The sequence below is a fragment of the Pollachius pollachius genome (assembly GCF_949987615.1).
Source record: "Pollachius pollachius genome assembly, chromosome: 2".
Taxonomy (NCBI): domain Eukaryota; kingdom Metazoa; phylum Chordata; class Actinopteri; order Gadiformes; family Gadidae; genus Pollachius; species Pollachius pollachius.
In genome coordinates this window covers 20,020,974-20,045,383 of record NC_136935.1, presented here as the reverse complement: position 1 = coordinate 20,045,383, position 24,410 = coordinate 20,020,974, and the positions used below count along the sequence as shown (strand labels likewise).

The 24,410-nt window shown below is 46.8% G+C and overlaps 1 protein-coding gene across 1 annotated transcript in view; it reads left to right on the top strand.

Moving 5' to 3' along the window:
* The window catches only part of arid5b (AT-rich interaction domain 5B), a gene marked incomplete at its 5' end in the record, with an annotated part of 70,903 nt that extends 47,876 nt beyond the window's left edge, over positions 1-23,027 (top strand). Inside the window, 6 exons of the mRNA XM_079728992.1 lie at positions 2,330-2,493; positions 3,235-3,556; positions 7,998-8,050; positions 9,601-9,698; positions 18,758-18,974; positions 19,227-23,027. Coding sequence (XP_079585118.1) covers positions 2,330-2,493; positions 3,235-3,556; positions 7,998-8,050; positions 9,601-9,698; positions 18,758-18,974; positions 19,227-21,350 — 2,978 coding nt within the window. The 3' untranslated portion in view covers positions 21,351-23,027. The remainder of the gene's footprint in view (positions 1-2,329; positions 2,494-3,234; positions 3,557-7,997; positions 8,051-9,600; positions 9,699-18,757; positions 18,975-19,226) is intronic.
* Positions 23,028-24,410: the final 1,383 nt, after the last annotated feature.

The following is a 24,410-nucleotide window of genomic DNA, read 5'->3' as shown; positions in this document are numbered from 1 at the left end:
TTAAGATTGCACATCAGGGACGCAATAGGACAACGTTTGCAACAACAACAGTGACAAATAATTTGCGGTGGCAATTGAAAAACCTGAACCGCAGATGCATTACAATTTCCGAGGGGTGTCTCGAAACACTGAATAGAAAAACTATGACTGCATGTGCATCGCCTCAATTTCCATCCCACATCGATAAGGACCACATCTCCACAAAGTTGTGCCCCCGACCCCCAATGATGACGAATCGATGGCTTCCCATTGTGTGTTTGCGTGACTGTGTTTTCGCTGCATCGGATCTGCAGTTAATGTCTTGTTTTGCCAAGCAGCATCATTTGACATGATAATATATGTAAACAGAGCGTTATATAACACCACCGCTGTCTGTTTAGCACAGCATAAGACGTCGGGGGGGTGGGGGGGGTGAGAGAAGGCACTAAAAACAGCAACACATTGAAAGCAAGCCATTCCTGGGGATGTGTTGTGTACACACACGCACACACACACACATACACACACACACACACACACACACACACACGCACACACGTGCGTGCTGAAAACGGCGCCACTAGCTTTCACATAAATCATCTTCCAGGTCAGAGCTGGAGGTATTAAAGGGGGATGAGTCATCTGTTACACAAAGGCTTCATGTAATATTCTGCAGTAATGAAGGGCGGACAAATAGGCTGGGAGAGGAGATTAATCGCTGTTGTTACATATTTTTATTATTGATGTTATCATCATTGATCATAAATACCGATCGCTGCGGCAGCTGCATTAGCAGAAGCGCGTATGTATCACGTTAATACAGGTTTGTGCATTTAAATTGAATGAACGCGAGAGAGACACATAATAGAGCAAGAGATTGAGAGGGAGAGAGAGTGTGAGAAAATAAACACAATGGAACGGAGAGCGAGCAATGGAGCCAAGCCCATGTAGTTTGAGTTGATATAACTTTGAATACAGCAGGATTCAAGTGGATGTTTCTCCAGGCGAGTGGCGAGGCCCTGATGAGCGCCTCATCTAATGGTCCTATTCTACCTCCCATTGTAACTGTTGTATGAATAACACAACGTTTAGGATTGATATTCCGGGTGGCTGAGCCACAGTCATGTTGACTTGTTTTAATGACGGCCTCTTTATTTTATTCAGCGGCGTGTTATACTAGCGTTTTCCTGATGAGAATTTGATCCAACGAAAATAATCAGAGTCCCTTTGGCGCATAGCAACCTTGACTGTGAATTGATTGTCATTGCAGATGGAAAGGGAGTAGATGCTGTGTAATGCATGGCTTAACTTGGTCTGTTCAATGCTATTGCTCTCTTTCCCGCTCTCTCTCTCTTTCTCTCTCTCTCTCTCTCTCTCTCTCTCTCTCTCTGTCTGACTCTCTTTCTCTCTCTCTCTCTCTCTCTCTCTCTCTCTCTCTCTCTCCCTCTCTCTATCTCTGCCTCTGTCTCTCTTCCTCTCTATCCCCCCCCCCCCCCTCTCTCTCTCTCTCTCTCTCTCTCTCTCTATCTCTCTCTGTCTCTATCTCTGAGATTTTGTGTGTTTTTGTTGCTCCCAGTAAGCTCCGCCCCTCTAAACCCTAGTGTAGAACGTGGGCGTGTCAGAACCCACTCGGACAGCTGTAGCGCCCTGACGCTGGCACCATGTGCGTCTGCTGTGAACTGAGCGATTATAACTGTCAAACATGGCAGGCCAAGCCATACTGCAGGTCTGGTGTGTTTTTTTTAATTAACAAGTGTCTAAGCTATGCGGCATGTTAGCGCACCGAGAGCTAATGGAGATAATCAGTCGGTGTGTGGAGGAAAGAGAAAAACACAACACAATGCCGAGCTACATCTGAACCCTTCTTTATTCCTCCTCTTTGTCACCCGTATAAAGTAAATACATCCATCAGGGCTAAAGCGTTACTGTAATCAAGGGAGGAAACCTTCATACTTAAGGCTCTGAGGAAAACAGTACACAAGACCGGTGGCAAATAGTTCCAAAATACATAAAAGACAGGAAAAGGGTGACATGCTACACCACAAATCTCATACTACACATACTAGAACACAAGCAAGATATTACACCTAATATGACAAATAACAAGCTAATACAGACAGACAACTTATAGACACTTAGACAAGACCTACAAACAGCCGCCAAGTATATCTTCTTTATGTTGCAATGCCTCCCATCCTCTTTATTATACAGTTAGTACACAGCCGGGTTGGGAATCTCTGTCTACCCATAAAAATGCAACCGCGGCGGTGAACATCCGAGTGCTTTGGTTGTCAGGACCGGTAGCCAGCGATTGTTCTGCTCACCGGCCTCTCCTCTCCCTCACTTTCAGCGCCCAACCTCAAGGGCCGGCCGCGCAAGAAGAAGCTGTCTGTCTCCCAGCGGAGGGACTCCCAGAGCCAAGGTCAGGGGTCAATGCCATGCTCAACTCAGGGCTCGGCCCCGGTGGCATCACAGGAGCCCTGCAGTCCGTCCAGCAAAAAGAACCCTGCCAAGGTAGGAAGTCTACGATGACACATTAATTAAGATGTGTTGATGCACGCAAGCATTATTCAGTTATAGTAAGTGTTCTCGCGCTGGAGCAAACATCAACAGAAATGGAACGAGAAACAAATGTTTTGAGCTTGGTGATCGCTTTTAAAATAGCATTGACCAAGATCCAGTAGAACTTTCTTCCTCAGCAGGTTGTCAAAGGGAATTTGAAGAATTGTTTTCCTTTGTTATAATTAAATACACTTCTGTGCCTTTTGTTATTGCTGTCATCCTGAATGAAAAACAACACAAAACAACAACTACCGCTAAAAACCACCATGTTTTTTAGTCTGCTGTTGTGTCCTGGTCTGTACAACAGACAGTCGCTTACCTTGAGTGCTGTACACTCCCATTGTTGACCCAAAATCACATTAAAGGGTTGTCCTGGTTCTGGTTCCCTGAGCAACAAGACGCCTCTATGACTTGCAGTTTTAATCTGTTTTATTTTTTGGACATGGAAGTGTACCGCACTGCAAGAAGTGCATCAGCGCCTTCACCACGTTCCCTTGGGACGACAGCACTAAAACAACAACAACAACAACATAAAACACACCTTTAATGTCCCCTTCCTGTAAACAAATTGGCTTCACAAGCACATATTGTGGATTAACATCTCATCGAGCATCCATCATTGTATTCAACCGCCTGCCTTCTGACCCAAATGGCTTCCATTGATTTTCTCCTTCTTGGTCTTCCACCTCGCAGCTCAAACCCAGCAGCAAGGCGGCGGGAAGCGACAGCAGAATAAGCTCGGCCGCGAGGCCAAAGGTCAACGTCCAAGCCCGCAGGCCCTCGGGCGAGGAGAGGGAGCGAGGCAAAGAGAAGGACAGGGAGAAGGAGAAGGAGAAGGAGGAGAGGAGGGAGAAGAAGGCGGAGAAGAAGAAGCAGGAGGAGGAAGCGGAGGCGGAGGCGGAGGCGGAGGAGGAGAACAGCGCGGAGGAGCAGGCGTTCTTGGTGGCCCTCTACAAGTACATGAAGGAGAGGGACACGCCCATCGAGAGGATCCCATTCCTGGGCTTCAAACAGAGTGAGTGTTGAGTGGTGGATGGTGTCCTGCATTGTGCTAGGGCAGGGGACTGGGGAGGCACACCATACTCCACACCAGATTTACATCCATGTAATAATATCCACCCAGCTGTTATCGATTACAGCTCAGGACCAGGGTTTCTCATAGTGGAAGCACTTATGACCTTCCTATGTTTGCAAGTACCCAGATTCACACACCAAATCAGACTGCACGTAAACCAATAATATGAATAATATACGATTCATTATTGTAACAAATGTGGGGTACGGAGACCTGCTGGGTGTCGGTGAGTGCCTGCATAGACAACAGCAGTAATCTGTGGCCTGAACTCACGATATCAGCTGGTTGAACTGTATTCACCTTAACTAAGCTGACCGTTTGGCCTGTTTTTTTTTATGCCGCTGCTAACATTCTAAGCATTTTGAGCCTCAAAAACGACAGCATCATGTTATTGTTTTGAGTGGATAATTCATGCCTCCCCTGACCACATGTCACTGTCTTCAGAGGCCGGTGTTTCTCTCTGCGTTCCAAGTAGTGCAGGAGGTCGTTTCCTGTCTTGGAAGAGCAAAACCTCTGGGGGTTTGGTCCTGTTTCTTGTTTGCATTCTATCCAGTTAACCAGTTGCTACTCCTCAGCGGTCCGGTCAAGGGCACTCTTTAATTCCGTCTGTACGAGGAGAAAGGCCTTGCTTGGCGGAAACACAGATAGCCGCCAAAACTGCTGTATCGGGCCCAAGAGCTCTCCAGAAGCTACAATGTTGGAAAATATACAATTTTATGCGACAATAAACTATGCCAATGTCTATATTAAAAAGTAAATCACATTTAATGGCTTGGGATTGCTTAGCGCACCTCACTTAATAGCCCGTTTGGCTGGCTTTATGCAAAGGGGGGTGTAAGTCAATGTGATTATCCTGAGGAGGCGAAGGATGTCCTTGAAGAAACAGCGCATGCACAGGAAACGCTCTATGGTTGAGAGATCAAAGATCCAATGTAGGTCGGCTGCTTCGTAGCTACAACACACTTATTTGAGAATAGTGAGTGTGTGACAAAATGTCAAATGTCTTGCGTGAAGAGAATAAAAGACTGTACTTCAATGGTTTCCTTTGGCTGCGGGAAGAAGAAAAACACTTTCTCTTTTTGTATGACGCACACATGCACACGCACACAGACACGCACACACATGAGAACGAATGTCCTCATTCTGCTCTCTGAGTTGTGGGGTGAATTGTCATTTTTGTGATTTTTGTTCTCATTTAACCAGAGAGATATTATGTTACTTTAGTTAATATAATAAACGAGTCATATAATTAGTCAAATACATTTTAAGAAAAAAAAGTTTATTCTTCTTCTATAATAATCTTCAAAATAAATAACTAGTAACTATAATTAATCAATATATAATGACAATAAAAAACAGTTTACTCTTATGTTAAACTAATTATTAGCAGCTCTCACATGCAAAATGAGGTCATACTGATTGAACTAACATTACTGGCGTATTTTGACAATCTTGTGGACTTGACTGCCTTCAAATTGTTGCTTAACTAGGTCATTGTGGTTGAGAGAGAGAGAGAGAGAGAGAGAGAGAGAGAGAGAGAGAGAGAAAAGGAAAGGAACACACCCTATATGTTTATGGGCACCTCTCGCCTGGCTCCGAGCAGAGGGCAGGCCAGCAGGACTGATTTACATACACTACACGTTTTGAATCCCAACCACATAACATCATAAGCACAGCCTCATTATGTGGTGAAATCATGCTGTTTAAAGTTCGTTCTTGGCAGGGAGATCACATCAGCACATGTAAAAAGGGGGGTTTAATTAATACTACTAATTCTCAGATGTAATCAAACCTTATTTTTTTTCTTTTAAAACTTCACTACAAATACGTTTAGAGATCAAAGAGCACATTTTGCCCTGAGAGAAATTGCAGTCATGTTTATTTGCTTTGAGTAAAAATATTTGAATAATGAACTTGAATCCAAATAGCAGAGGGGTGAGAACTCAAAGGAAACTTCTGCTGGCAGAAGATATCATCAACATAATGGAAAGGGATGAAATGATTACGTAAAGTTACAACATAAACTATATCGATAATTGTAGTGATATAACTCTAGATATGGTGGCAGCATCTTTAAATCCCATGTTTCAATCTTTGCTAAAGATTAGGTGTACGTTTAATGCCTGCTCTCTCCGTCTCCTCTGTATACTCATGTTCAATTGATGAGGCCTATGCCATTATTTTATCATAACTCATTATTTCTTTATTCCTGCGAGTCGATGCTTGCTCTACAACAGAGGAGTCCAATTATCCCCTTATCTCGCAGTTTGAATCCTTAATATTAGCGGACGTAAACACAGAGAAAATTAGACACCCTTTAACTTGTTTTACATCATTTTCTCCTCTGTTTTAAATTCCAAGCATCCAGAGGAGGAAAGAGAGTTAGAATAGCAAAATCAAGTGATGAGAAAAACGTGACACAAATGGATAAGTCAGAAGCCGTCACAGTCGAGGAAAGAGTAAAAACAAACATGGCTGCGCTTTATTCATTCAGGTCATTGTCTTGTCTTTCTTTATCACCGGGCTGAGAAGTGATTCTGCTCAACAGCTGTTCCTGGTGAAATGCTATCGATGCAGCAGTCTCATCCAGAGTGAAACAGACAGCGCGGGGGGGGCAACAGAGAATACATTATTTAAATTGGGAAGAAGGAATAGAAGGAAGATGGAGAGGCAAAAAGACGAGGACAAGTTGTTCTCATGTTTTTTTACATTCTTAATAGCCTCCGTTCAAATGAAAACATATAGTGGAAGTGGAGTGTGTGTAACAGCTTGCCAGTGTGTGTGTGTGTGTGTACACGCATAACTAGTGTGTATTTGTGCTTGTGTATGTGTCTGTGTTCGTTTATGTGAATGTGTGTGTGTTCATGTGATCTAGTCTGTCCCTGTGTGTTTATGTATGTGCGTTCTGTGCACATTTGCGTGAATACGTGCGTTGGCGTGTGTGTGTGTTGGAGGCCAGTGTGCGTGCACGTGGACTTGTATGTTGGACGCCAGCGGCCGTGGACGTGGAGTTGCAAACATCAGTTTCAATTTGTCTTGTTCCCTTTCTGCCTTGTTGTCTAATTGCCATGCCATCCGCGTGTCACTACGGCTGCATTGTGTTGCTGTGTTGCCATCCTTATCTCAGACATAATTGCCCCTACTGAATTGAGGGGAATTAAGAACTGAAATAGCAAATGACAAGACATTGAGAGAGAGAGAGAGAGAGAGAGAGAGAGAGAGGGAGAGATAGAGAGGGAGAGAGATTGGGAGAGAGAGGGAAAGAGCGAGAGAGCGGAAGAGAGAGTGAGAGAGAAAGAGAGAGGGAGAGAGAGAGTGTAAGAGAAAGAGAGAGATATAGAGAGGGAGAGATGGAGAGAGGTAGGGAGAGATGGAAAGAGAGAGGGAAAAAGCGAGAACAAGAGGGAGAGAGCTACATTTTCTCATTTTCTCTTCTCATCTCTTTTATCTGTGTTCAAGGTTCCCCTCCCCATGTGCTGTTGTGGTAATTATGTTTGATGCATAACAAGCTAGTTAAATACACCATCTTTCCGTGTTTTCTACAGTCTGAAGACACAATACACTGCGGCATGTGCAGTTAAAAAGAACTAAAATAATAATAATACCAAAAAGCCCTTTGCCCGGCTGCCTTTGTTATTCTAGCCGTGCGTCGACGACCGTCGCTAAGAGAGGAGGGTTGGAGGGAAGGAAAAAAAATCAATGCTGTCAAATGCGGAGATAGGAAAATGTCATTTTGACAAATGCAAGGCTTTGTGTACTCACAGATTGAATTCTGATGGATTTCTCCCCAGGCACGGCCTGCTTTTCTTATTTATAGGCCTTCATATAAAAATGTTAAACAATGATGTTACAGAAAGCAAATACAAATGTCATTTGGCAGCAAGCGAGTCTCCGCTGAACCTGTGGTCTGTTGTTCGGAGGGGGAAGGTAATATTTCGGAGACAAAGAGTCGTTTGAGGCTTTTCACGAAGCGCGCTCAGCACAGGAGGGCTGTTGATCTGGGAAATCTGTGTACAGAAACGCAGATAATGTGCACCAATCACAGATGAAACGGAGCGCGTCACGCACAGGTCGGCTTTAGTGGGAGCCAGGGGTTTAAATAGGACAATCTATGCAAATGGCAAATAAGGCATTTGTTCCAACGTTACGTCACCAGCTATTCATGTTCAGTACAATACGAGTGACAGCAGATAAAGGCTTTCACGTGTGTGAACACAGGGCTTTGTTTGATGGGATGATTGGAAATCAAATGATCCGCTATTTTCCGGCGGTTGCCAATCACAGATGATCAACACATTGACAAAGTGCAGCTTCATGTTGGTGATATTTTGAGCTGCAGGATAACAATTTCCTTGTTTGGTCCTCTCTCTCTATTCCGCAGTCAACCTCTGGACCATGTTCCAGGCCGCTCAGAAACTCGGGGGATATGAGTTAGTAAGTATTCACACATGTTCCATTACCCTTCCTTTCTCTCTTTATTTTCTCTCTCTCTCGCTCTCTCTCTCTCTCTCTCTCTCTCTCTCTCGCTCTCTCTCTCTCTCTCTCTCTTTCTCTCTCTTTATCTCACTCTCTCTCTCTCTCTCCTTCCCTCGTCCCAGTGTCTACCCTTTTCCTCCCCCCTCTGTCTTTGTATCACTTCTTCACTAACTTTTCTTCTCCTCTCTCCCTCTTCTCTCCTTTTTCGTCACTATTTTCCCAAGGAGAAGCTCTTGGTCAAAGAGCCACATTTAGCAAAATGATGCCGTTGTTTCAAAATCCCCTTGGAGTGGAAAACACATGTTGGCCTGCCCACGATTCGGTCAAACAGTAAATTGGTCATATATTGGTCATTTTTTCCCATGTTCAAATCTATATGTGTTCCACTAAGTGCTCATAATCTCCCACACAGATGCACAGTCTCACACACACAGACAGGTACACACACACACATGGATCCATGCACACATGTACACACACATACACACATGCACACACACACACACACACACACACACACACATGGATGCACACACACACACACACACACACACACACACACACACACACATACACACACACACACACACACACACACACCACACACATACAAACACATACAGATACACAGAAAGATAAAACATTTTGATAACAATGTTTTGTAACCAGGATGAATAGAGAGAGAGAGAGAGAGAGAGAGGGCATTGTTAAACTCTGCGGGGATACCTGTTGCACGCTGCACGCCTGTTGTACATGTGCAACTATACACGTGCAACATATTTCCCTATGTTTCCAAGTCATAGTCGCTTGATGCAGTGCCGTGAGTCGGCTGGCTCATGTCTGTTCCTTCATTATCTGACTGCTCTAAAGCCATGCAAACAGGCTGCAAGCCAGCCAGCCAATCTATAAACACGATGCAGCTTGTTTAATTACAGCCTTTACAGTTTTCCCAGGGCCGCATCTCTGCTGCTGATTATCCCTTGGCTCATGTGGAAGACGTGTTAACCGGACCGCTCTGTGTGAATGTCAGCCATGTTGCTAACTGTCATTTACGCAGTTAGCCAATGGGATGCTCATCTGCAGAGAGAGAGAGAGAGAGAGAGAGAGAGAGAGAGACAGAGAGAGAGAGAGAGAGAGGGTAACCGCTGTTACGAGTGAAAGAGTCGCATCGCCGTGACGACAGCTGACTAACACTTAGCGGAGTGTTTATGTGAGGACTATGAAGTGGGCCACTTAAAAAGAGTTTTCAGAAATTACCGGAATGGCGTGACTCAATATGTTAAAGGGAAATGCCATGAAGAGGAGCTCAGCATAGGAATGCATGGAGCAGAGGCAAGCACTCATTAACATTCAATTATTTTGTCCTTCTTTCTTTCTTTCTTTCTTTCTTTCTTTCTTTCTTTCTTTCTTTCTTTCTTTCTTTCTTTCTTTCTTTTTCTGTTGGTGTTTTTGTTTGTTTCCTCATCTCTTCCTCTCCTTCATTCTTTCCTTCCGGTTCTTTCCCCCAGATCACGGTCCGCCGGCAGTGGAAGCACGTGTACGACGAGCTGGGCGGGAACCCCAGCAGCACCAGCGCCGCCACGTGCACACGCAGGCACTACGAGAGGTGAGCTCCATGCACCGCCTGGTGCACGCCGCTGTGCTCACCTCACTGAGTCCCTATACCCCCCAACTCCAAGCTGAAACTCCCTGAGTCACCCAACCCCCCCGCCCCCCGGTTCTCCGCTGTTGGACGGTTGAGAAGCAGACTATGTTGCTACATTTGGGAATGCATTTCCAAATGGACTCTCAGGCTAATGCATCCCCCCTCCACATGACAGGCAGTGTCAACATCCCGTCGGGCTTCATTATTAATCTCAAACGCTGTTTATCATCAGCCATTAGTTTATTGCTCATATTTGCCATGGCAACTTGAAACACTCAAATGTGAACATAGCTAAATATATGATCATGTTATTCATTTCAACGATCCCAGCTGCGTTCTGCCCATGTTCTGCATGTCAACCCGAAACAAGAGCAGACAGAACCACAGAGCGCCACCTTTGTTATCAGAGTGTGCGGCTCTGATTGGGTTAACGGACGCGTTCATCACAGTGAAAACATGCTGGGGAGGGCGGGGGGAGGGGTGTAATTGATTAATCTTGTCTGACACAATGGAAGATATTGCACTGTGGAGAACAGACGTGCATTCCAAAGCAAACATCCCGAGGTGATAAGATTCAAACGATTAACAAATACTTCAATGCTTCAATTTTATATAAAAAATAAATATATATATATATACATAAAATAGATTAGAGATATATTTAAAACGGCTCATATTATCTATTATTTATAGAACATTTGCAATAATATGAAGTACTAGGACATGAGACGCTTTCCACTAATGTATTCATCTAATCAGTCAGTCAGACACTGCAGCATTTCTGAACCTCCGCATAACCATCATCACTCACATGGTTTTACTGAACCAAAGCAAACATATGGATACCGTCCTGGGGGAACCGGGAAAATATGCTGAAATGCACACATGCACCACACACACACACACACACACACATGCACACGCACACACTCACATGCACCACACACACACACACACGCTGAACATCAGTCCCAAGGTTAAACAAATGGTAAAATATGATCTTATTGTAGCAGAAGATAACCAGTCACTCATAAACCATGTCGTCCCCATACAACTGCATACTGCTGCTAAGCGTGTGTGTGTGAGCGCGTGTGTGTGCATGTGTGTCTGTGCGTGCGTGTGCGTACACAGGCACTTACCTGTCAGTGAGGAAGCAATTTCCAAGCAATACCATTTGACAGGACTTGGGTCACTACTACAGTATATTGCATGTAAGTAGATAGAATAAAGTCAATATTAATAAATAAAAGAATGGGGGCAGGGGGGAGAGGGGGCAGCTTGAAAGCAATTTTATTTTATGTCCCGGCTGTTTTCTGTCTCTATTTATTTTTCATGAGATGGAATTATGACTGATTATGCAAATGCACTGCAAGGTCTTTTTGATGCGGTCTGAGGCAGTACAGGGTGGACGGGTTCAGCTCATGTCGTCTTTCCATATCCTGGCAATGTTTCTGCACCGTGGGCATTTCTCCTGCAGCTCACTTTGTGTTTCTACAACCCCGGCATTATCCTAAAAAGGCCATGTCTGTAAATTCTTCATCTTCATTCACCACTGAGGATTTTCACACCATGTCGAAAAAAAAAAAAGAAGAAAAATACATATTTTGTATAAATTGACAGCTTGCAAATTCTTCCTTGTGTATCTCGCTCCCGGACTGTCACTGACGACGGTCCCAAAGCCCGGCGGGATTCATAACAAGCGTACCACACATGCAGTCTCTGTGGGGCATAGAAATGCCTTGTAGAGCCAGATGTGGAGGAAGGCTCCAGCTCCTTACTCAGGCACCAGGCATGGCAGGTGGGGGGGGGGGGGGGGGGGGGGGGGCGGGGCCTGGAGCTGGCCAGAGGTAGATATGCAGGGGGAGGGCACTGATGTGTGACCACTGCTAGCCTGGCCTTTTCCCTCTCAGGCCAGCGGGGGAGACGCTGAGAGAAAATAATGCTGAATCAATACAAAGCAATAATATCCAGACACTGCAGTGTGGCTATCAGGCTGGTGGAGGGGGAGGGATGGAGAGAGGGAGGGGGAGGGAAGAATAGAGAGAGAGAGAGAGAGAGAGAGAGAGAGAGAGAGAGAGAGAGAGAGAGAGAGAGAGAGAGAGAGAGAGGTCTCCATTGGAGGGGAAGAGTTTTAGCTGAGTCTTGGTGTTTGGGCTGCTGCTCGCAGGGCAATTAGCTTCATTGTATTAACTCAGCAAACACAGGCATTCTCTCTGCATGATGAATGAGGCTGTTTGTGGGGCGCGCTCAAGTGTGTGTGTTTGTTTCCCAAAGGCGTCCTTGCCCCCCCCCTCCCCCCCCCGCCCCTCCGACACAAACACACACACACACACACTCACACACACACACACACACTCACAGACACACACTCACACCTCCCCTCCCTCTAATCATTAGTCAATGTGCAACAAAAAATATAGTTCACACTGAAGAAGTACAAACCGGAACAACATCTCTCGCTTGTCTTGGATGAGAATGGGCAAAGTCGGACAAGGAGAATAATTCAGGGACCGGGTTGCTTTTCATATATACAGAATACACAGTCCTGCAGAACAACGCTCTCTCTAAATAATAAATAATGTATTCTGTCTGCATTCTGACATTAAGAGAAGAAGCCTTGAATGTCCACCATGTGTTCAGCTCTCCTTTTAAAAGACCCGTATTATTCCGTCCACTTGTCTTAATAACAAGATGATATGAAATTGTTGCCTAGGAGATGTTATTGTGAGCGATAGAGCGATGTGGGGGAATATAATCACTATGTTTATGTTGTCCGTGAGCGGGCAGGAACCACTCACCGTAATGGAGTAGCGCAGCTCGAATTGAGCCGACGATAACCTTAGCTAATTGTCATCTCCAATGTTACCGGTTTTGAGTCGTCAGGGCCCATTCATTAGTGCACAGGGGGGTAAAAAATCAATGTTGAAATGTCCAAGGCAAGGTCTGGTGCACTAGCTAAGGGGAAGCTTTAATGATATTTATTTAAACCGTTTCCCCAGATTAGCTGTCAGGGCCCAGCGCTCTGAATTAAAAATGAGGTCATGGAAAAGATGGCATCAATAACCTTGAAATAGACTGCCTCTTTTGCTTCTGTGTCGCGCCGCTTTCTCTCCACACGACTCTCTCTCTCTCTCTCTCTCTCTCTTGCTCTCTCTCTCTCCCTCTCGCTCTCCTTCATCTGTTCCTCTCTCGCCCGCTCTATGGATTCTTTCCTTATTCCACCTCCCTCCCACCCTCTGTTTTTTCTCTCGTCCTCCTCACTGCGATATGTGTCCCCCACTCCGGCTCTTTCCATTACCTGGCGTTCTCTCGCTTCGACTCGCTTCTCTCTCTCTCACTCTCTCTCTCTCTCTCTCTCTCTCTCTCCCTCTCTCTCCCTCCCTCCCTCCCCCCTCCCCCGTTTGTTCCCTCCATGCTGTTTCTTTCATTATACAGGTCAGCGCCTTTTAGCGGCTCCTACATATTTAATCTCCCTGCTTCCCTATGTGATCTCTTGTTACGGAAACATCCAGCTTTTTCTCTCCTTTTTTTGTTATCTCTCTTCATTCTTCGCCTGTTACAGATTTTAATACCTCACCATGCCTTGGCATTCTAATGTAATTGCACAAGGGGTTGGCAGGAGGGTGTGTGTGTGTGTGTGTGTGTGTGTGTGTGTGTGTGTGTGTGTGTGTGTGTGTGTGTGTGTGTGTGTGTGTGTGTGTGTGTGTGTGTTTGTGTAGGGGAGTGGGGGGTATATCCATAGCAACAGAGAAGCAATTTAGAATAATTTGCTATTTAAAAACTAAGGTTTCGGGCCAGAGGAACCCAAAAAAAAACACAAAAGAAGAAACAAGAAAACAGACGGAGGGGGTTAGGATGAAATCATTTCATCTTTAAAGCATTTGATGTTTGCCAGAGCCTACATAGACTCTCTCTCTCTCGCTCACTCTCCGCCCGGGAAACGCTCCCCAGCTCAGATTGCGGAGACGTGTATCTCCTTCTTTTTTTTCCCCGACACATGCACGCCATTTCCAATTTTAGTGGACTAGATGTTTTATTGATTCAGCCTTTATTCGTTCCTAGTGGTATTAATGTTCCTCACTTGCAGCGGGGCTGCCGCCGTTCCCCAGACACACAATATATTTCACACTGGATACGTTGTAGGAAACCTTGAGTCAGTGGCCGTGCCGCGCGCAGGGATATAATAGAAAAATAATAGAAGGCTGTTGGAAAAAAAAACTCCCAGAACATTGGGGAGATTGTTTTCCGTGATATTTGCCCTTTGATTGGATGTAGATTGTATTGCACCATTCAGCAGCAGCAGCACAGCATTGTGAAACATCAGATACAGCAGGTTTCCAACGCAGCTTTCCAATCGATGCGGCGCTCTTGTTTTGAAAATACAGTCTATAAAGGGATGACCCTCTGTGCAAAGGAACACAGGGTATCAATGGGCTCGTAGCCGCTAATATCACGTAACCCCGAGGAGGAAAAAGGGAGAGGCGGGGGCGAGGGACACAAGCGGGATATCTCCTTCTTTACCGCATGTGTAACAAGTGGGCTGTCACCCTTGTTTCCTTTTTCAATAACAATAAGTCCTGATGCATAAAGCTGAGCCGCTGGTGCAGGGCGCCGTGAGCACATCCCCACTGCTCCCCTGCAACCGGGACTCCTTCTCTCTGGAATCTCATGTCTTCCAGCCACAGTGACTGCACAGCCAGAGCGCTGGGTCTTTCCTAGAATAGCATCCGGCTATTTTAACCATTCAATGCAACATTCTGCCCACCCCCCCTCTCCCCCCGCGCAGTAAAGCGGTTCATTGAGCATGCAGCTGATGAAAAGCCAAGTGTTCTGTTCTGTTCTGCCGCAGTCTAACTAATCACAATATGAGGTGATCTCTTTATGCGTGACACAGTAATCAAAAGACTAAAGTCTGAATGTGCAGCCAATGGCTATATATGTGACGTTACACACACATTACACCGTCAGCGTGCGTGTGTGACAGCCGATCGAACGGAACGGGGCCCATTCAAGTCTACTGAGATGTAAGACTGGCTCGGCATGGCAAATTAAATTAATACCATTTATTCACCAAACGTGAACCGCGGACTGGAGCGAGAGAGAGAACATGTGTGAGCTATTTATTTATTTATTACAAAAATTAATCTGCGGGGGGGGGGCTGTGCTTCATGGTACAGTAAATCAAAAGAGTGTTTTTCTATTCTTCACTGAATGAGAGACAAGTCGTATTAAAAGAGTTGTTGTTCTCCTCGCCACCTCCTCCTCCTGCTCCTCCTGTATCTCTCTCCGCTGAAGGAGAAGCTGGACGGTGCGGGCAGAGGAGGAGGAGGAGAGAGGGCGGCTAATGAGAGCGCCCCCCCGGGGCCCTTGGGGGTCATTTTAAATCTGCTATTTCCAGGCGTCCACAAAGGACTTAAGTTTTTGGTACATTCCTGCGTTGCCCCCCTGTTTTAACTGCATGAATGAGGGTCACTTCAAGTGGTTTGGAGCCCAGACAAAAGGGAGAGGGGGGGGGGCTTAGGAACACAAATCTTTCCAAAGCACGGGAGCCCCTAGAACACGGCTACGTCGATTCACTCTCCTTCTTTATTCGGGTTTTTGGTCTGTTTTATGAGAATTTTTTTATTATCATTTGTGGTGTTTTTCTCCCAAAATTCCTCTTCAATTTGTGTTTTATAAATGATGTTTGATTATAAGGCTTCTATTCTGTCATGCCCCATCACCACCAGCACCGCCCCCATCACCACCACCACCACCACCCCCATCACCACCACCCCACGGTCTTGGCATTCTGTGCACTAAATTGTTCGACAGCCTCGGGATATGTCCGCCAGTTTTTAAAAAAAAAAGACTTTCTTTCCCCTCCCTTTTTATGAGTGGAAGCAGCCCTTGTGATCTTAACACAACACCAGTTAAGAATTAATTTCACCCCGGCTGGGGGAGAAGTTGTTGAAATGGAACGGCCCACAGGCCTCTTTCCACTGATTTGGTGACTTAAGGCATTTCTTGGATTCCACAACACCCCTGGTTCCTGTAACTCAAAACCTAGATGAGACCAGCACATTGCTGCTGGTAAAGTCACCTTGTTTGTGCCAAGTTGCCATTTTGAGGCGGAGGTGCTTAGTGTGCAATACCCTGCTTCAATAGCAGCACAGCCATTGCTTAGTTCACAATATGTGTTTTATCAACTGTGTCATTGTTATTGTTTCCCCGAAAAGGAAGTTTGAGTCAGAGATGGGTTTTTTTTGTGTTTTTCTTACAGCTGTTTCATTAACCATGAGATCACATACATATCTTTTAAAAATTATGTTTTTTCTATTTGATGTTTTTCTTTCCTGGATTCCTTTTTTTTTATCTGGAAAGTAGCTGCATAAACAGAAAAGACAGAAAAAATAATTGGTATGTGGGGATGTTACGGATTTATTGACCTCATAAAAATGTAACCTCTTTCCTCGAGTCTTTATTGACGTAAACCACACCCTCTAGTGGTTAAAACTATTGAGTACATCTGGCTCTTGCTGAACTATTGCGCCTGCCAACATTCTTGCCCGCCCATCATTCGGGAAAACAGCGTCTTACTCGCGTGTATTTTATCATCCCCACTGTATCATCATGACTGTGATCATGAGTATGTCAAATATACAGGGACCTTTATTACCTTTGTGATCGCAGAAAAATGGGAAGTTTTTAGGTCAGGAAAGCACGACGAAAATCAATTTTACAAAGAAAAGTGCCCTGTAGGCAAACAATTTTAACTGCTCAATTTAACTGTTTGTGGAAATCTACACTGTAAACAGTGGTAATACATGGCTCAAAAAAGAGCTGTTGTATTTTGAAGGAGCTGTTTACCCATTTTGTTGCAATAAAAAAAATAACATAACAAAGGACATATTCATAGTCAGACTCTTGGCGTTGCTCAGGACAATAACCACACACTATGCTTTTAACATGTCAGTCTGCGTGCTGAAGGGCCTCCAGTGATTTTACTGGCTCCTTCATTATCTGGCTGGGGAACACCCTCCCCCCTCTCCCCATATTGACATTCCATAAAGTTGACCTGGGGCCAGACAGCCTTCTCATTCCCACACACTGATACCAAACACGGTATACATGACACTGCTCGGGCCCTTTGATGGCCAAATGGCAAGAGGCTGGACATTTGCACACAGAATGGGATGGAGCACACTTTAGACTTGAGCTTTTTTTTTCTTTTTACGGTCTCAGGAAATTAATCCCACTGTTTTGTGTTGCAAGCTGTTAGGTTCACAGAGAGATCGGGAACAAAGCATTGCCCCACATAAACCTTATTTTACATGTCTGTGAAATGCCAAATACCCGACAGTCAATGTTTATGCTATGCGGTAATGTTTTATATCCTTTTATGTCATAAAATTATCATATCATTGTCATTGTTCATATATATATATATATATATATATATATATATATATATATAGCCACTATATTCTATATAGTCACTCTTAAACATAATAATTCTGCAGCCCCTTGGTATACATACAGCCTTACAGACAGATTTAGAATTCATTCTTCAATTTTATGCCAAACATTTTTTCTGTCCTCCCTCAATGTTTGTGTTATGCACTCTCTCTGTTGTTCCCTCTCTTTCCCCCCCTGTTTCTCTTTCATTCCTTCCTTCTCTTTTTACTATGGCTGGGCTCTGCCTCTCTCCAATAACTTAAGTCACATTTAATAGTACATTTCCTTTCTTGGCCCGAGGCCTGGGGGCCGGAGCAGCTGTATGAAATGTAGTTTCACCGCTTTGCCTGCCAGCACTTTTGTTCAGAGGAAAAAATAACAGAAAAATCCCACAGAGCCTCTTGAACTCAGTGAGGATTTTTTCTTCTTTTTCTTTTTTTTTCCTTTTGAAGAAAAAGGCAAAAGTACCCATGATTCATTGTTTGTCTTATTGTGTTTGTTCCTTAAAAGGAATCAAAAGAGAGCTTTAATGGGCACTTGAAGGAAAAAACGTATTCATTCCATTGCCGCTGATTGAGAGAGTCATGCTGTGGTGTTCATCTTGAGAAATGTGTTAAGCGTTGAAATGTTATTCTTGTTTTCTTTAAAGCCGCTGGTTTTTCTCCTCCATGTTCTTAGTTTCTCGGCCCGTGACTATTTCCATCTGCTGTTTGGACCTGCGACAGCTTTCCCCATTACTTTCAAAATTATAGTGTTTTACACTCATAGTTTAGAAAAAAACTGCTTTTCACATCATAAAACTCCCATTAGTTACGACATCTGATATGAAAGGCTGACGGAAATATAGAAAAAATAAAACGTCATGTGCAGTGAAACCCCCTTCCCCTTGCTCACCTCAAAAGAGCAGTGGTATTTCCATAAAAATGTCAGCAAGCACGGCTTTGATTAAGTCAGAACATAGCGCCGCAGTAATCAGTCACTTCAAATGCGCAGTGTGTTCAAAACAAGGCTTGGATGCCAGCTGTCTTACTGTAGCTGTTTTTGTGGTCCGACATGATTAATCACATCAGAAGATTAGATTAGAACTCATGCACTCTGAGGATTTAAGTACAAGTACAACTGAGAAACGCTTCAGCTCCGCCAGGGCTGTGCCTCCGCCGCCCTCTGACCCCCCTGGTCATGTGACTGCTCGCTTGCTGACTTGTATGAATGCGGAGGAGGAAGCCTGCCTCCAATACTTTCGGGTGCACACACATACACATACAGAAACACACACACACACACACACACGCACATGCACACACAATAACCTATCCACCTGAATCTGGATTTCCCTAAACCAGTGAGATTAAAAAGAAAAGGCAGCTAATGTGTGACAGGTATTAAGGTGAATAGCTGTGAGCCTCCATATTTGCGCACATCGCAGGCGTCTGACTCTAGCAGAGCGGAGGCGTATTATTATTCTTTCTTTTTGTTCCTATTGTTATTAAAACAGGAGATCTTATCCTTCCCATCTTCTTTGCCCTCCTGTGAAACAAATCAACATCGAGCAGGCTCTGAGCTCCTCCTTGCCTCCTCAACAGGCTCCTGCTGCCTTATGAGAGGAACTTGAAGGGCCAATCAGATACTCCGCTGCCCCTGGTCAAAGCCAAGAAGCAAGAGGGCAGCCAGGACAAGGCGGCCGCGGCCCGGGCCAAGGGCTCCGGGGCCAAGAAGTCCAAAGGCTGCCATAATCCCAAGCAGGGGCGGGAGAAGAGGGAGAAGGAGGATGAGACGGAGAAATGCAAGGAGAAGTTACAGGTCAGTACTACCCCACCCCCGATCCCCATGGGAATCTTTTTTTGTTCAGTCTGGGTATTTTTGGGGGTATTTTGTCATTCCTTTATATCTCATTTCATTCTTTATGCTTTGTCATTATCTCATCACTGTCAACTCCTCCTAATGCTGGTTGTTCTCCCGTGAAAACCCCCGAACACCATGAGTGCATCTGGAGGCATCGTGTTTGTCTATCTATGTTCTTTATATCTAAACCCCTGCGGTGACCGTTCCCAGGACTACGACGAGACAGAGGAGAGCGGCGAGCTGGCCTCGGCGGCCGGGCAGGAGGAGGGGCCTCTGAAAGAAGACCCCGCCGTCATGGAGGAGGAGGAGTTACACTTCATCCTGAAGAAGGAGGAGTCCCTGGCCGCCGCGGACCCCCGCCCCGCCCCGTCCTTCAAGGAGAGCGGCGAGTGCAGAACGAAACGCGCCGGCATTGACGCCCCCCCACGCAGACTGTCCAGCCCCCCGCCCGCCTTCCTCCACGAGAAGCCCCCCTCCGAACGGCGGCCCGAGCCAGGAGCAGCCACCGTGCTCAACCCCCCCCCGTACCTGGCCCATCGCTGGGACCACCCCACCAAAGCGGCTGTGCTGGCGGGGCTGCCCGAGCCCGCGGCCAGGGGCCGGGACGGGGGGGCCGAGGGCCACGGGGGGAGGGTGGGCAAGGTGCTACCCATGTTCAAGCAGCCGGCGGCAGACAGACAATCCGGGGAGGCCTCGGGGCCCGACTCCTTGCCAGAGAAAAGAGACTATGGGGTCCCGAGGAGCGAGGTGCACCTGTCCCCCCCGCAGCTCACCGCGTACTGCAGCGCGGGCCAGGGGGTGATGTCCCCCCTGGCCAAGAAGAAGCTTCTCTCGCAGGTGTGTGACACCAACCCCTTCTCCTACAACACCCCCTCGGCGCCCCTCCCTCCCCCAGCGCTGCCCCTCCCTCTCCCGCCCCCCTCGTTCCCCACCAGCGAGCGTGAGCGGGAGAGGAGGGCCGGCGCCGGGGGGGAGGCTGGTGGCGTGAGGCCGGGGGACGTCACTCACGTCCCCCGGGCGAGTGACGTCCCCCCGGAGGTGGCCACCGTCTTCAGGCCGTCGGTCATCCAGCACGCCCAGAGTGCCAAGCCCCCGCACCCGGCGGCCGGCGGCGACCAGGCCGAGAGGAACCCTCTGGGCGAGCTGTCGGGGACCTACGCCTGCCGGACCAACCACCACCTCCAGCCGCAGGTCTCCCCCCCCTGGCAGCCCTACCTGCCCCAGCCCCCCGCCCAGAACGGGGCGGAGAAGCCTGGGGAGAAGCTGCTGCACGGCGGGCCCCCGGCGCCGTCGCACGACCCCGGCTACGTGGCCGACTGCTACTCGTCGCCCCACCTCCACAGCCTCTACCGCCAGACGGAGAACTGCCTGAGCCACGACCGGATGGCTGGCGAGAAGAGGGGGCATTACGTCCGCGACGGCGAGGGCCGCGAGGGCTTTGTGTGCAGCGGCGTTGGCCTGGAGTGCGAGGGCCTGGCCTTCAGGTCGCACTACGGCGACCGGACTCAGACGCACGGCGACGGGCGCCACACCGACGACCAGCCCCGGGACTTCACCATCGCCAAGCCTCTCTCCCAGAGGCTGTCCTCCTTCTCCAAACCCCCGCCCTTCTGCAGCCTTCAGTATCCCATCATGCACCAGGGCGGGCTGGACTCCCACCCCAAGGCGTGCAGGGTCCCCCCCATGACCGTCTCGTCTCCAAAACCGCAGGGCGGCTCCCCGGACCCCTCACCCCCGTGCTTCCCCGGTGGCGGGGGCAAGGCCTCCCCGGACGCGCCCCACACCAGCCCCTGCCGGCCCCCCTCCAAGCGGAGCCTGGGCGAGGCGGAGAACGAGGGCGCGCCGGACAGGAAGGTGCGTGTGGTGACGCCCATGCACCCGGCCGGCCCGCTGCGCCGGGGCGACCCCGAGGACCTGAAGCCCGCCGAGCCGGCGCATGCCGTGCACCTCAACACCCACCTCCCCGAGGGCCACCCAGCCACCGCCTACCCCTCGCCGCTCTACCCGGGCATGTACGTGTCGGTCCGGCCCCAGGACGGTCTGCACCATCAACAGCAGCAGCAGCAGCACCACCCGCACCACCACCACCACCACCACCACCCGGGGTTGCAGTACCTGAAGAGCCAGACGGCGGTGTCCCCCCTGGTGCCCCCCATGGCCTTCCACTCCATGCTGTTCCACCGGCAGCTGCTGGCCACGGGGCCCAGCCCGCACCACTTCTACCGGCACCCGGGAGGGGCGGCGCTGTACGGGGACCTGCTGCACCACCTCTACCCCCTGTCCACCCTGCCCCCGCCACAGCTCTCCTCGGTGCACCCCAGCACCAGACTGTGAGGGGGGAGACGCAGGCGGGCGGAGAGGGAGAGGAGGGGAGAGGAGAGGAGGAGCAAACCGGAAGGAATGACCACCACGTCGAGAGTAGAGAAGGAATAAACCATGTCCTATGTTTTCTTTTTGCTTCCTCTTCGTCCTCTGCTCTCGCGTCCCTCCCTCCCGTAAAGTGACTCATCCATTCAGACTTTTCTGTTGTTTATTCTGGTTCTCTGGGAGAAGGCTTGTCTTAAGTCGGAATGCAAACACTGACAATGAAACGCCGCTAGGTTACCGAGTGACGCGGCCACCGCTTAAACTGACTCAAATTCCACTTTTTTTTTATTCATTGTATTATTTACTTTTGCACTGTTATGATTTCATTACCACTCACTGTATTTTATTGTTTTTAATGTTATGGTTGTATCCTTTATTTGCACAATGCTGGGGTGTATGTGCTCACAAATCAGTCAGTCAACCTCAGTCACCGCCTGTCAGGTTGTCGCTCTCCACCTCTGAACGAGGGGGGGGGGGGGGAGAAGCCATTTGTTTACTGTGTCAGAGAATGGCATACATTTATTGCTGAAATACTAAACAAACACATTCAAAAGAGGAACCAGGGCGCTCGATAAAGCCTGCACCTCTAAAATGTAGGGGTGCGCTTTCCATCCCTAACGGGAAACAGCTGTTGAGTGTAATGGCACACTTCAGCCATAGGGTGGCGGTTGCATTTGTTTACATGTCTCCACGCTGAAAATTGTTGATTTTTTTTTTTTTTTCTTTTGCTACAGCACATTTTCTGGTCACTCTTTGAAGGCAGGGGCTTATGTTGCTCTTTTGCAGAACCGCGCAAAGACCAATATTGGACTCATGGTAGCAGTTTGAGGTGCTTCAGTATTCATGCATGTACTGTAAACTCAACTTCAACTCAATTCAGGTTTTTATTAAGGAATTATGTCAGAATAATTAGAAACGCAGAATAGTTACTTTATTTAATCTTTTGACCAATCACAAGTTAATGTTTATTTTTGTATCATTGCAATCATTTAAAAAGGAAGTAGAATACTCCGAGCTCTCTGTAATTAGTGGACTTGTAGCAACTTGTTTTGTTCTTTCTTACTAGCATTATGGAATGCTCACCTCAAATCCACTTATTTTTTTATTTTCAATTTCTGTTTTCTGTTTTCTGTAGGCTCCCATATTGATTCGAATAGGAATGTTGGCAGTGAACTCTGTTGCTTTGCGTATACCTGTGCCTTCGCAATCTTAGTTTTAGAGTTAGCACGACAATTAAGGTCCATCTTAAAGAGTAGCAATTTAAGAGTATCATTCATACTATCAGTGTTGACTGTTAAGCAGCACGGGCATGCACACACACACACACACACACGTGCACACGTACACAAACACACACACGCAAACAGACACACACATACGTAAACACACACACGCACAAACACACACACACACATACACACACACTCACACACACACACGTACACACATACACAAACACACACACACAGACACACACATACGTAAACACACACACACACACACAAACACACACACACACATACACTCACACACACACACGTACACACGTACAAACACACAAACAGACACACACATACGTAAACACACACACACACACACACACACACACACACACACACACACACACACACACATACATATACAACATGCATAAGAGAAAGAGAAAAGTAGTATTAATCCTTCTTTTCAAATCAACTGTTTTTCTTACTAGCAATTGTTTGCTTTTACGGCTGTTAGTTGTCTTAGGCTATCAATCAACAAAGAATACTTGAAAAGATTAACAAATATTTGACATTTCCCAAGCCTCTTGTCGTGTGACTTTGGAGAGGTGTAGCCAGCGTGTTTTTCTGGCAATGATCAAAAGGTACCAGAACTCCATAAAAAATTCCTCCTGCGCTCTGTAGCCAGAGGTGAAGAGACAACACCTGTTTCGGCTTTTACAGCCACTATAACTTCTGTTAATGGAAATCTGGGACAGCTCAAATACAGCGTTAACATGTCTAGTGTTTCAAAGTAAGAGGTGGGGTTTGGGGGGGGGGATACAAATAACACTATTACCGTTTGTGTGTCAAGGTTTTACAGATAATGCTTAAACACAGTTCTGATGAAGTACTGAACCGTACTGTATGTTATCATGCGTAGGCTCAAGCCAGCATCCACTGCGTGCCGGCAAGCCTCCCCTGTACAAAGCCTCCATTGGGGATCAGAACCATGGCAACACACTCGCTCTTGTCTTACGTTCAGTGTAAATAGCACTGTAGATATTATTGCGTGGTTGTTCTCATATAAACTGCTATACTCTGTAAATAGCTCAAAGGTAGTATAAAAAGTCGGTCGCACAATGTAGTTGTGTGTCTTTGTATACTGAGTTCAAGGTCACACGTGAACGTGTTTAGATTCAAACCAACACTACATTTGAAGAACTATAAGATAATGTCTATCTTTTGTTTGTGCTCTATTCCACCCTCTCCGTTTCATTAACATTCATTCTAAACGTGTTGTTCTTTTGATACGATGGCCATCTGTTTACCAATCACCCAGCTGGCAAGTGAGGAAAAAAAGAGAATAAATGAAACATTTTGTATTATACAACCTCCTGTATATTTAATTAAAATATTTTACTATCTACATGGTTCCTGGGTTGGTGATATTATGTCGTCTACCGCTCCGATTGATCAGAGAGATACATTTCTCACTGTTGGAATTTGTCTTCGACAATATGTTAAAAAAAAATAAGATTGTTTATTCAATGTTCTTTGTTCCTAACCAAACGCAGCGCGAATGGGGATTTATTATTGTAATTCCATTATGTGGCTCTGAGAATCTGCTCTGCTGTAATCTTCACAGCAGGGCCTTTCTGGGCGAAAGGCCAGCTAACCCTCTAGTATTTGCTGCAGTAGAAAAATCTCCCGGCGCATGGACCTCGATTGCGGTATGTGTGCGAGTCTGAGTGTGTGAACGCGCTGAGCAGCAATAAAAGCTGTACCCTGACTTTTATTACCCTCCTCCACTTCCCTTAAACCCGCC